Here is a 13,016-nt window from a genome sequence, read left to right as displayed (position 1 = left end):
AGAGCCAACAAAATAAAGTTTTACATGGTTTACAGAAAGACATACGGACATTCAGAATTGTAAAATGGCTTTAAAACACTCAACTTTTATGGACAAAATATGAACAAATAAATACATTAACATAACTATTAAATAAATAAATAAGGGAAGTATAGATTTTGTTCCAATGTTATTACCATAATCTAATTTAGTTTATTGTGTATATTTCCTAATGCATTACATATAAAACAAGGATGAAAACATCCATAAAAGCGAAGCTCTGTAACGGTAGGACAAAAGGGCATTAACACTTTTATAGTGTAATAACTGAATAATCAGAATATAAATGTATAAGAGTCTAAGCAAAATTGTGAGTAAATTTGTTGAAAAATTGCTTGATGCAGGATAATGTTTAAGGACATACTTACATTTTTAGGACTTGATTATAGATGTACTGCGCCTTTAATAATGTACTTTGTTGTCCTAGGAATCAGTATACCAAAAATCATATCATTCGGAAAATTAGATCGTATAAAAATTTGTTGTTAAAAAAGTGAAAAATCAACATGTTCAAAATGAACGTACGGACATTCTGGTAACGATTATAGAGTTGCTACGCTTGCTAAATTGTACCTAACTCCTACAGAGATCACCATGCAAAATTTGAAATCGATAGGACAATACTAACGTGCCTAAATAATCGAAGAAAGCTATCTGTGTGTGACGGACGTACGGACCGATCCTAATTATAGAAAAGCTTCGCTTTTTAAAAATAAGAAAAATCCATTACTATAAATAAAAAACATAACAAACATAATTCTAAAACTTTCAGAAAATCCATGAGTCGCATTTTTAAGAACCATTGATAAAAGAAAAAATAAATGTTCCAAAAATGTTATTTACACGAAACAGATTAAGAGCTAAGACAATATTACTGAGTTCTAGGGTGTACATTTACTTCTGCATGTTGTCTCAGCAGAATAGTGTTCCGTATGATAGCAAAGAAAGATACAATAGCAAATAAATAGAGGAAGTTTTGCAATGACATAGGGGAAGAGATAGTTTGATGCTGTTTATTATTATTAATCATGATCCATATGCGAAAGTGAATGTACGCCAATTTTAGTGCATACCAGTGCAGTAAGTACAAATGAGTCATAGCAAATATAATCATTTCATTGTCATAAAACATTTCATAATACACTTGGATTAAAAGGGAGGTAAATCACACAACAGAAGTAGCCCCGTATGGGTAGGGAATAGGAGTAACAACTAACCCTCTTTTTTTCATTTCATTTAAAAAATATGGAGAGAGATATCATTGCTTAACAGGCATTATGTATGAAAGAAACCAAACCAATAAAATCAAGCAAAACAACATACCTTTAAGCGCAATAACTTTGCTGACTGGGTTCATAATTGCAGAATCCGCAGAAATCGGCCGTCTGATGGGGTTGGTAGGGTCAGACATGTCAATAATGACAACCTAAAACAAGAAAAACCAGTGTTAGTGACTAATGGGGCAAACATAATCTAACACATCTTCGCTATCTAGATTGAGAGTGACCAAACGTTGCATTTATTTGTACGACCATTGTGTACAATTTTAAGTGCACCTGTTTAATACACAGTTTGGGTTGCGAATCGAACCCAATACTCCACACAAAAACAACAAATGTATCCTAGCAAGCATGTTCATATATTTTGTTGCTCTACTTATGGCAGATGATATAATAAAAAGAACAAAATAAATCAACCGTGAATATGATAACAAAACAAAAAACAACTTAATTTTCTAGACAAAGTGTCCTTTTTAAAGAAAAAAAAATACGTTCTTTAATTGTTTATTTTTGTCAAAAAAATCATTTTGGACAAACTTTAATTACATATTTTATCAAAGTCGTTGCAAGTGTGTCTAAAAGAGACAGTTATAATATTTATGTAATCTTAGAAAAGTCAGTCAAGCAGAAATCCTTAGACAACAGCTTCTTTTGAATGAAGTAACAGGTTTATTTTGATGATTAATCATAAACACAAATAAAAACTAGATTCAAGTAAAATTTTATTCATTTTAATATTTTTAATATATACATTACTTTTAGGGTTATTTATTAATAAGTTTGTCCTGCTGCTAACAATAACAATGTGACGCAGATAATAGACAAAGGTCGATGATCCGACGCAAAAAAATACGCAATAACAATACTTGTAGTAAGATGAATTTAATGACAAAGCAAAAACCAGGGAATACTCACAAGAAATGTAAGTAAAAAAATGAGATCGTGGAAAGAAAAAGAAGTAGCGGGTTCCGTCGTATTTTTAAAGTAGCTTCTGATAGGTAATTTTAGGTTAGAATATGTTAATGGGATAGGAATTAGGCCCCACTAGGTTAGAACCTCCCGCAGGGGCTAGAAATAGAAGAAACGCTGCTGTGAAAATACGAAACCCGCTACTTCGTTTTCTTTCCATGATACAAATACTTTTAAAGAGAAAATGCTTTTAGGCCAAGTGAATATTCACTAAAAATAGTACAAAGCATACCTGTGATGATTCGCCGACTTTTTCTCTGACGCAAATGAATTTGTCCGACTCCATGGTGAGCGACTGGAACGCAATGTGTGCTGCCGTAATCCCCACATTTGTAAGCTGAAAAAAAGACAATATTATTCAACGGCTTATACAAACAACGAAAAAAATAAAGGAACATATACGTATTATCAGCTTGGAGGACCTTTATCCTGATTATTAGGAGATTTAGTATAAATTTTGATCAGTAAAATTTCTTTTATTTATAAAATCTATCGAGAAGAAACCAGTATCAAGTTGCCTTTTCAAGATTAAAAATTCTATTAAACAAGGATGACAACATCCATAAAAGCGAAGCACTGAAACGGTAGGACAAACGGACATTAATACTTGTATAGTGTCTGAACTGAATAATCAGAATATAAAAGTATAAGATTCGAAGCAAAATTGTAAGTAAATTTGTTGAAAAACTGCTTGATACAGGATAATGTTTATGGACATACTTACATCTTTAGGGCTTGATTATAGAGTTGCTTCGCTAAAAATATTGTTCTTTGTTGTCCCAGGAATCAATATACCAAATATCAGATCAAACGGATAATTAGATCATATAAAAATTCGTTGTTAAAAAAGTAGAAAAATCAACATGTTTAAAATGGACGTACGGACATTCTGGTAATGATTATAGAGTTGCTACGCTTTCTAAATCGTACCTAACTATTACAGGAATTACCATGCAAAATTTGAAATCGATAGGACAATTCTAACATGCTTAAATTAACGAATAAAAGCTATTTAAAAAAGTAAAAAAATCAACATGTTTAAAATGGACGTACGGACATTTGGGTAATGATTATAGAGTTGCTACGCTTTCTAAATCGTACCTAACTACTACAGAAATCACCATGCAAAGTTTGAAATCGATAGGACAATTCTAACATGCTTAAATTAACGAATAAAAGCTAACTATCTCGGACGGACGGACGGACGGACGGACGTACGGACGGACGGACGGACCGACCCTAATTATAGAAAAGCTTCGCTTTTAAAAAGAAAAAGGATCATTCAAAAGTATTATCGGCCTATGTCTATGTGCGACAATCTCAAACTCATACAGTATAGGTGAGTATTTTAACATTACATAGTACATTATTCAGCTCAAGACAATTCCTTATATTTTGGCGAGTAAAAAGTTGGATATAAAAATATTTAATATATTAACAGGTTAGATTTCTTCTCGACTACTGGCTTTATTTGAAATATAATGGGTAAAATAGAAAATAAATCTAGAAGCTGTCAAACTCTCGAAGCCACTAGATGCATCTTTAAAACTTACTTTATATAATAGATTTTAAGCCCTTAGCAAAAACGAGTTCAACTATAGAAAGGGTGGACGAATACAGCTTTAAAAACCATAAGTACAATAAAAACCCTATATTTGGAATTTAAAACCGAAACATTTAAGCCTTTTAAGTTTTTGAGGATCTAAGCCATTTTCAAATAACAAGTAACAGGATGTCTATATATCTGTAGTGTAAGATCTAGAGTAATAATGGACGGCTCTACAAAAAAGTTAAGCTTCTCTTAAACGAAGAAATAAACTATTTTGATGGAGTGAGTATTAACCCACTCAAAAGAAAACGCACACAAAAAATTAGGGGCGAAGCTGCTACCTAGAATTAATTTATAGCAGTTGTATTTTAGTTAATGTTAATGACACTTTTTACTTTATTAATTAACAAAAACAGCTTCATTATACAAAAAAAAAGCTGTCATCATGTGTATATAAGTGTTTATTTAACTTAAAAACGAATTAAATTAACATTACATCTGAATTTTGAAAGCTAATAGCATAACGAAATTTATCATGAGTCATAATATTAATTCAACATTTAACATAAATTCAAACATATTTTTAATAAAAGTAATAAAAATCACTTCTTTTTACTACTAAAGCTCCTTTTAACTAAATTCGTATGATTAACTAATCAAAATAATAATTATTTTACTTTTTTGGCCATCTGTTTGACCAAAACACGACATAAATTTCAACATAATAAGGCGTTTTTAGTCTAATTTTGATACTATTTATATAAAATCATAAATCACCTGTAAATGTTCTTGAAATTTGATGGGTAAAAGCGCCATTTTTCACCTATGTAATAATTCACAACATTTAATTTTTAAAATACAATTTTTTGAGGGTTTACTTTTTCACATAGCCCTCAATTTTAACATACAAAAAAATGATATTAATGAAAAATCACTTGAATTGATCACTAAATAGCAGTGATTATCATAAAATATGTGGAATAATGAGAAGGTGGGTGGATACGCGATGTTTTAGATTATTTTAAAAACTCCCCCTTTTCAAAATTTTATTTGAGAGGCACTTTTCTTCACTATAGAACACAGTACTGTACACTCTGCACAAAACTAGATCCTGTTTTCAGCCCGTGTAGGCAAGTGTTTGTCTGTTAAGGGTGGGTGGCAATACCGGATAAATCATTAAAAATTACATAAAAATACGATAATTATTAGCACTTTAACATTAAAAATTTAAAAGATTGAAAAAAATACGACTAGTCAATGCTATCTTGGCTAATAATTTTGATGAAATGAGAGTGGACTAGTCTGTATAGTAGTATTGGAGTGTCCTGTCATCAGATATTACTCCGCTAGGTGTAGACTAGCAAAACTAGTCTTCCCTTGCGTAGGGTGGCCACCATAGAAGGTTTAATATCTATATAGCTAGGACAGTTCAACAAAAATAATTACAGTAAATTTCTTCAGATATTTTATCATACAAAATAAATGAATTTCCCTTAGTGAAGAAATATGTTTACTAATTAATTAAAGAAACACTGCATATGTTAATAATCATCAGAAATATTCTAAAAGTAACAGGATGTCTATCTCTCTATGTGTAGATCTTACTAGCAACTTGTTCTCCTTTAAAAAATCTCTTATAGGCCTAGAGAAGGTTTAAAACAATTTTGGCGGAGGTAACCTCCTTCCCGAGAATAATAGCACTATAAAAAAATCTCCCCCCCCCCCCCCCACCCAACAAATTATTTTGGACTTTGATAGCTGAAAGGACCATTTATTAGAAATCCAAAAGGATATTTTATTTTTTCATTATATTTGAAATCTATACCTACATCTTCTTTGACTTTGTTACCAAGAGTGTAGGACTAGTCCAATTTACCTGCAGAACCGGTTCTATTCAAAACTACCTGTTTTATAGAGCAGAGTAGTTAACTTTTTATATTTTAGTTTTGATAATAAATATTTTTAAAAATTTTTTCTTATTAAAATGGAAAGACTAGAACAATTTTTTTAAATCAAAAATTTGTTTTTCAAATTTTTATTAAAATTATTTTTTTATTTTTTTTATGAAAAAGCAAAAATATAAAGTTGTAAACCCTGTTCACCTCTTATTGCCAAACCAAAACATTGGACAGAAATTTCAAAACAAGAGTCACTTCAACTAAAAATTCTTGTCATTCTAAATGAAAAAAAGCCTAAAAATGTATTTTGTTCTATGATCTATTATTTAAAGTGTTCAAGTACCTTTATGTTATATTGACTATGGCCTAAAAGTGCAATCTAGTATACGTAAAACTCCAATTCAGTTTACTTCCTCATATTAAAAACCAGATCTAACCAGGTGGTTGTTTAATGTTTTGGGTAGGTTATAAATGAGAAAATTAAGGTTCTAAATAAATATTCGTTCAGGGTTGAAATTTTTAAGTCATGTCTAAGAATAATTGTCTTTTATATTTAAACGCTGTTATGTAAAATTAAAACCCAAATTTGACGGTTTCCAAATATATCAATTAATTCGATCAACTGTACCCATTGTAATATAAGGGTGTGTCTGAAATTTTTTATCTTAAAGTCTCAGGGATATAGGGGAGGGACAATAAATCTAAAATTTAAACCTATTTGTCTCTATAATTGATTATCAGGCCCATAACTAAAATTGTTTATTAACAGTTCAAACAAATATTTTTGAATTACAGAATAAGAAAATGTTCGGAGGTCCCATGCTAAACAACCAGAGGTGCCCCTCTCTGTGGGGTAATGGACCTGATCCACAACATCATCATACTTTCCCCAACAGGAACAAAGACTTAAATTATCTGCACAATTAACTACGGAAAAAAATAATGGTTTAAAAGTTTTGTCATTACTTAATAGTTCCATCTAACCAATCAATTTTTAATTAAGGCAACAAATCAGAAAACGTGTTTTAAAAACTATGGGTACCCGTATATTTTACTACAGCCCTTGGCATTTAAAGGCACTTATTGTATTTACAATCCCTATTTATTATGACTAGAGTTAATTTTTAGCTCTTTATTTTCAATTCTAATATGTCTTAAAATTAACAGACCAATGATCAATCACCCTATGGCGGCTGCAGGACCCAGAAAGGTATCAGTACTTATTTTTTTTTTACTTGTTAAATCTATCTAGTAAAAATTTTAAGTTGTATTTTTTATAGAAGCAATTTTAAGTTTTCAATATTAGTATGTATTACTTACCATATAATTATGTTTCAGCACACCCAACAGCCCATAACCACCGGTACATCCTGTTTTGCCATGAAATTCGAGGGTGGAGTTATCATGGCCGCTGATACCCTTGGCTCTTATGGATCTTTGGCTAGGTTCACCGATTTACAGCGTATTATGAAGGTATTAAAATATTCACAGAAAAAAAAATATTCGTGGATTTTTTTGTTAAGATTTCGAAGATTTTTATTTCCAATTTTTCAAGATTTTTTTTGTAAAATAATTTCATGATGCCATTCTAGGTGAATGACCAGACCGTTTTGGCCGCTGCTGGTGATATCGCTGACTTTCAGTTCCTCCAGGTACATAACCATTTTTAAAAATTTAAATATGTTTATTAAAGAAAGCACCCTTTTAAAAGGATATTATTAAGACATGAACGATCAACCACCATGACCTAACATTTTACTTTTATTAATTTGTAGGAGATCATCACCCAAAAGCAGATTGATGAAAACTGCCGTGACGACGGATTCAAGCTAAAGCCTAAGGCCATGCACTCTTGGCTGACCAGAGTCTTATACAACAGGAATTGATATTTAAACTTTAAAAATAAACTATCAAATTGTTGACTTATATAAGATTTAAATTATTAGGTAATAATACAGTAGATATTTTATTAATTTTTAAAGGCTAAAAATCTAATGTTAAATATCAACTGCAATGTGATTAGGAGATCTAAATTTGACCCCCTGTGGAATATTTTCCTAGTCGGTGGTATGCAGGATGATGAACCTTTCCTTGGCTATGTCAACCTTCAAGGTAATTTAGATTTATTTTGTTATTTTAATAGCGCCTGCGCAGCTAATCTATTACAAGGGTAATTATTAGTTAAAGTTTCAATGATGTTTGTTTTGTAATATTTAAAGTAAAACTAGATTTTCATCTATTACATGAATGTCTATTTTAAGATATTTTTATTTGTATTATGTATTATGTCTATTCTATTTATTTGCATTAGAAAAATTGTTAGCTCCATATTGTTGCGTTTCTTTACTAAATTACAGTTATTAAAAAATGCACAATTTTAATAGTAATAATATGTTATTTTGTAGGAACTGCCTTTACTGAAACTCTGATCGCCACTGGTCTGGGTGGTGAGATGGCACAGCCCGTTATGCGTGCTGCCATGGAGAAAAAGGGAGGGCTTCTATCACTCGAGGAAGCAAAGGAGGTTAGTTGAATTATTTATAAAAGTATTATTTAAAATATTTCTTAATTTAAATAACGCAGATACTTTAAACTGGTATGTACCTGTCCACCAGTTACATTTGGTCATTAGCTTTCCTTAACTCAGGGATCTTAAGGGAAGAGACAATGAACGATAACTAGATGATATATTGTAAAATCCTTACGATGATTTACAAAATTATCCCTTCTGTATACTAAACTTATTGGTTGGAAGGTTGGACATCGATAGTTTATAAAAACATATCAGGATTGAAGAAAAAATATATATATATTTAATAAGATATTTTGTTTATTTAACTTTGGGTACCAGTTTAATTAACAGTCCAATATCCGCTCCTTGCTTGGCTTTCCTAAAGACTAAAAATTAAAGTTAGGCTAGACTTAATAGAAACTCTGAAATTCATTGAGGGAGAAATTGTCTGACATATCTTTTAAAATAACATAGTTCAGTATATTTGTATAAATATTAGTAGCGAAGCTACTCTATAATTCACTATGTCCGTCCGTCAGTCAGTCCGTCAGTCAGTCAGTCAGTCCGTAACGCTATGGGGGAAATGGGATTTACTCAGCTCCTATAAAAGATAGAATGCTGAAATTTTTTGACAATATTCCCATCATTAAGGAGCACAATTGACTATAAAACATCATTGGCGGTCAGACCGCTTTTTAGCAGGTTTTAGGCTATTTCTATATTTTTCACATTTTTCTCCATATCTTCAGTGTTTATGGTCCGATTTTCAAAAAAATTTTAGTTTTAGATATCAAAATTAAATTTCCCGTCGTTTAAAGAAAACAACGATGAAGGCTAGACTGCCTTTTTAGCAGGTTTTAGGCTATTTTTATATTTTTCACATTTTTCTCCATATTTTCAGTGTTTATGGTCCGATTTTCAAAATTTTTTCAATTATTGATATCAAAATTAAATTTCCTGTCTTTTAAAGAAAACAACCATGAGGGCCAGACTGCCTTTTTAGCAGGTTTTAGGCTATTTTTATATTTTTCACATTTTTCTCCATATCTTCAGTGTTTATGGTCCGATTTTCAAAATTTTTTTAGTTTTAGATATCAAAATTAAATTTCCCGTCGTTTAAAGAAAACAACGATGAAGGCCAGACTGCCTTTTTAGCAGGTTTTAGGCTATTTTTATATTTTTCACATTTTTCTCCATCTCTTCAGTGTATATGGTCCGATTTTCCAAATTTTTTAAGTTAAGGATATAAAAATTTAATTTTCTGTCGTTTTAAGAAAACAACCATAGCGGCCAGATTGCCTTTTATCAGGTTTTTGGCTGTTTTTATATGTTTTACATATTTCCTCATATCTTTGTTTTTTTTATCCAACTTTTTTGGGATATCAGGATCAAAATAATTTTCCCCATTGTTATGTGCATCTTTAATGTAATTTACTTTGACCATCGTCATCATACAAAATAAAACAAGGTTTCGTGTTTATTTTATCCAATAAATCTATTCTATGCATAAAAATATGTGAATATCCTATTATATAAAGTAATAAGCGTTTTTGTCTGTCCCGAAGGATCTCGATAACCGCTGAACCGATATTGTTCTTCTTTACAGTGAAGCTTCCTATAGGTCCTGGGAAGGTTTTAAACTATTTTTGGGGAGGGTGTCTTCAAACCCTCCCCCCCAAAAATATTTTTTTACTCTTTTGAAATTCAAAGGGATAGTTCTATGAAGTGTATTTAAAGAGTTAAGGTACTTAAAGTGTGTTACTTTTTTATATGTTTCACCATTATTTTGCCACAACTCAGTCAAAAATGCTTACAAAACATACCTTTTTCGACCTAAAGTACTTAAATAGTTCTTTTACAAGCCCCATCAATCAGTTTTGAGATATCTCCATATTTCAAGGAAAATTGACAAAAAAGGCAAATTTGGGTGTTACCTTTTTATATGCTCAGATACCATAAAATCAATAAAAAATACTTATTTATACTTTTCTCTCATTTTTAAAGTTTGATTCTGTTAAAGTAAATATTCTTGAAGGGATTTATGCATTGATTTATACAGAAACATAATATTGGGTGGAAATAAATTGTATCCAAAAGTATTCTTTTTGGAAAATAAGAAATTTATCCTCCATAGCCCTAGAGGACAGCTGCTGACCTCTAGTGTTCATGGTTTTGTCAAATACATGTTAAAGAAAAAATTTAGCCAAAAAAGTACATAAAAAAGTATTTTATTGTGTTAGAAAATTAAATTGTTTAACTTCAAATTTGGGGATGCTGACCTTAAAGATGCTCTTACTTGTGGTGATGGTGACCCGGAAGGCATTGAAGTACATGAGCATTATGGCAACACAACTATTGATCTATGTTTTGATTTTTATATTCCTAGCAGCCTCCAATCAAGAGAAATCCCTAAATGATTTTTTTATTCTCAAATTCATAAGGTAAATACTGTGATTTTGAAAAGTTCTTGTTATATTTTTTCATTGGAGGCTGCTAGGAATTTAAAAATCAGAACATAGATCAATAGTTGTGTTGCCATAATGCTCATGTACTTTAATACCTTCCGGGTCACCATCACCACCAGTAAGAGCATCTTTAAGGTCAGCATCCCCAAATTTGAAGTTAAACAATTTAATTTTCTAACACATTAAGATACTTTTTTATGTACTTTTTTGGCTATTTTTTTTCTTTTACATGTACTTGACAAAACCATGAACACTAGAGGTCAGCAGCTGCCCTCTAGGGCTATGGAGGATAAATTTCTTATTTTTCAAAAAAAAATTCTTTTGAAGATCATTTATTTTCACCAAATATTATGTTTCTGTAAAATCAATGCATAAATCCCTTCAAGAATATTTACTTTAACAGAATCAAACTTTAAAAATGAGAGAAAAGTAAAAATAAGTATTTTTTTATTGATTTTATGGTATCTGAGCATATAAAAAGGTAACACCCAAATTAGCCTTTTTTGTCAATTTTCCTTGAAATATGGAGATATCTCAAAACTGATTGATGGGGCTTGTAAAGGAAGTATTTGAGCATCTTAGGTCGAAAAAGGTCTATTTTGTAAGCATTTTTGACTGAGTTGTGGCCAAATATTGATGAAACATATAAAAAAGTAACACACTTTAGAGTAGTGAACTTTTATATGTCTTAGTAGAATATATTAGGCATTGGATAGATATGATTATATGTTAAAGAATTTTTAACATTGACCAGACCAAACTTTTTTTATTTAACAATATCTAAAAAAGTTAAAGTGATTTGCCACATAAATTACATGAGAATGGTCTATTTTTTTCCAAATATGTATAGCCAAAACACCAATATGAGAGAATCTTTTTCCACATATTTCACAAGAGTTATAAAAAAATTGAACAGGGGTTCCCCTTGGGACAAGTTACTTAAAAAAACATAAAAAATAACGTCCGGTTCATTATAGGACAGGTTTTCTATAGATTCTTTTTTAAAAAAAATAAAGAAAACCGTCCGGTTTACTTACAATATACACATTATCTCACGCGGAAATACCAACTAACCATACTACATATAATATATATATATATATATAAAAAGACCATTCTCATGTAATTTATGTTGCAAATCACTAACTTTTTTAGATATTGTCAAATAAAAAAAGTTCGGTCAGGTCAATATTAAAATTCTTTATCACAATCATATCTATCCAATGCCTAATATATTCTACTAAGACATATAAAAAGATCACTACTCTAAGTACTATACTAAATATTTTATTGGTCATTCTTTGTTGTTATGTATATTTTGTTGTATAAAAAGTTTGAAGTTCTATTAACTAATAAATGCTATCTAAAGTTGTATTTATGACAATAAAGTTTTTGCCATATATAACATGTAACGAAGTTGAAAATAAAAATGAAAAACTCATTTTTTAAGGAAAATCCCTGGTCAAATCTTTTAATTTTAATCAATAAATTTATATTATGCACTAATACGTTATTTAAAATAGAAAAAACTTACAGTTCACTATTTTTTTTTAAATGCACTTCGTGAAACTATCCCTTTAAAATAGAGCGAGGTCGATTTTTCCCCTTCCTACATTGAGTGTCCCCTAGAGGCTTCTAGGGGCGTACCCGCTAGTGTGTAATAATTTTATTATCATTATTTTGTATGCTTATGTTGAAATACATATCTATCTATCTATCTATCTGATTTTAATGAATACCTTTTAAATCTACTTGTACGTATTCCCATCTATGATTTTTTTTGCTTCGCTACTTATGGATGTTGTCATCCTTGTTTTTATATCATAAAAGAAAGTAGCTGCTTGTTTATGTTTGTATTTATTTTTACATTATTTTATTTCTAGGTTATCCTGAAGTGTGTGAGGCTCGGTTATCTGCGTGACTGCCGTGCATACCCCAAGTATCATATGGCTGTGATTACAAAGGAGGGAGCTAGCGTTGAGGGTCCTCTCATGATCGACTCAGATTGGGAGTATGCCAAGTCAATCCGTGGATTCGAATGAATTCTCTCCACATTTTTTTGTGGATTTTCTCAAGCCATTTTAATGGATTTTTCAATTTTTCAATTTGGAACATTTTTCCTCGTAATTTTTAATCTCCCTCATTTGCCACGAAGAAAAAAATAAACCACTGTGTTATTAAAATCAAGTCATTAAAATGTAAAATTGGTGGACAACTGTAAGTTATTATTAATGTATTGTAATAATTTCGCATTTTGTATTATTTATTAATATTAATATCACTCCTTTTTTCCTTAATTGTGAT

The 13,016-nt window shown here is 30.4% G+C and overlaps 2 protein-coding genes across 5 annotated transcripts in view; one reads left to right on the top strand and one right to left on the bottom strand.

Moving 5' to 3' along the window:
* Chc (clathrin heavy chain) overlaps positions 1 to 5,124 on the bottom strand; it is a 47,986-nt gene extending 42,862 nt beyond the window's left edge. For 2 of the 3 annotated variants that reach the window (XM_080146881.1, XM_080146884.1), the window contains exons 1-3: positions 4,615 to 4,943; positions 2,521 to 2,625; positions 1,363 to 1,465 (exon numbers count right to left, since the gene is read on the bottom strand). In XM_080146881.1, coding sequence (XP_080003007.1) covers positions 1,363 to 1,465; positions 2,521 to 2,625; positions 4,615 to 4,653 — 247 coding nt within the window. In that variant the 5' untranslated portion in view covers positions 4,654 to 4,943. Of the gene's footprint in view, positions 1 to 1,362; positions 1,466 to 2,520; positions 2,626 to 4,614 lie in introns of all 3 variants that reach the window. The other variant, XM_080146883.1, reaches the window with a different exon arrangement.
* Positions 5,125 to 6,500: 1,376 nt separating this feature from the next.
* On the top strand, positions 6,501 to 13,009 carry Prosbeta7 (proteasome subunit beta type-4). 2 transcript variants are annotated; one of them, XM_080146879.1, is made up of 8 exons: positions 6,501 to 6,631; positions 6,903 to 6,945; positions 7,074 to 7,208; positions 7,328 to 7,387; positions 7,511 to 7,616; positions 7,761 to 7,847; positions 8,141 to 8,259; positions 12,596 to 13,009. In XM_080146879.1, exons 1-8 carry the CDS (start codon positions 6,540 to 6,542, stop codon positions 12,752 to 12,754), a joined length of 801 nt encoding a protein of 266 aa, XP_080003005.1. In that variant the 5' UTR covers positions 6,501 to 6,539; the 3' UTR covers positions 12,755 to 13,009. The 2 variants fall into 2 exon arrangements, with proteins under 2 accessions (XP_080003005.1, XP_080003006.1); XM_080146880.1 differs by having other exon boundaries at positions 6,508 to 6,625; positions 6,897 to 6,945.
* Positions 13,010 to 13,016: the final 7 nt, after the last annotated feature.

This window comes from Acartia tonsa, chromosome 14 (assembly GCF_053477335.1).
Source record: "Acartia tonsa isolate MP-2025a chromosome 14, ASM5347733v1, whole genome shotgun sequence".
Lineage (NCBI taxonomy): Eukaryota > Metazoa > Arthropoda > Copepoda > Calanoida > Acartiidae > Acartia > Acartia tonsa.
The sequence above is the reverse complement of the archived record's forward strand: the minus strand, read 5'-3'. Positions and strand labels throughout refer to the sequence as shown.

Excerpts from the sequence above, each read along its gene's own strand:
- Prosbeta7 (XM_080146879.1), top strand. The coding sequence starts at position 6,540 with ATGTTCGGAGGTCCCATGCTAAACAACCAGAGGTGCCCCTCTCTGTGG. Across the intron at positions 7,209-7,327 it reads ATTTACAGCGTATTATGAAG|GTGAATGACCAGACCGTTTT; the intron begins GTATTAAAATAT and ends ATGCCATTCTAG. Across the intron at positions 7,617-7,760 it reads CAGAGTCTTATACAACAGGA|GATCTAAATTTGACCCCCTG; the intron begins ATTGATATTTAA and ends ATGTGATTAGGA.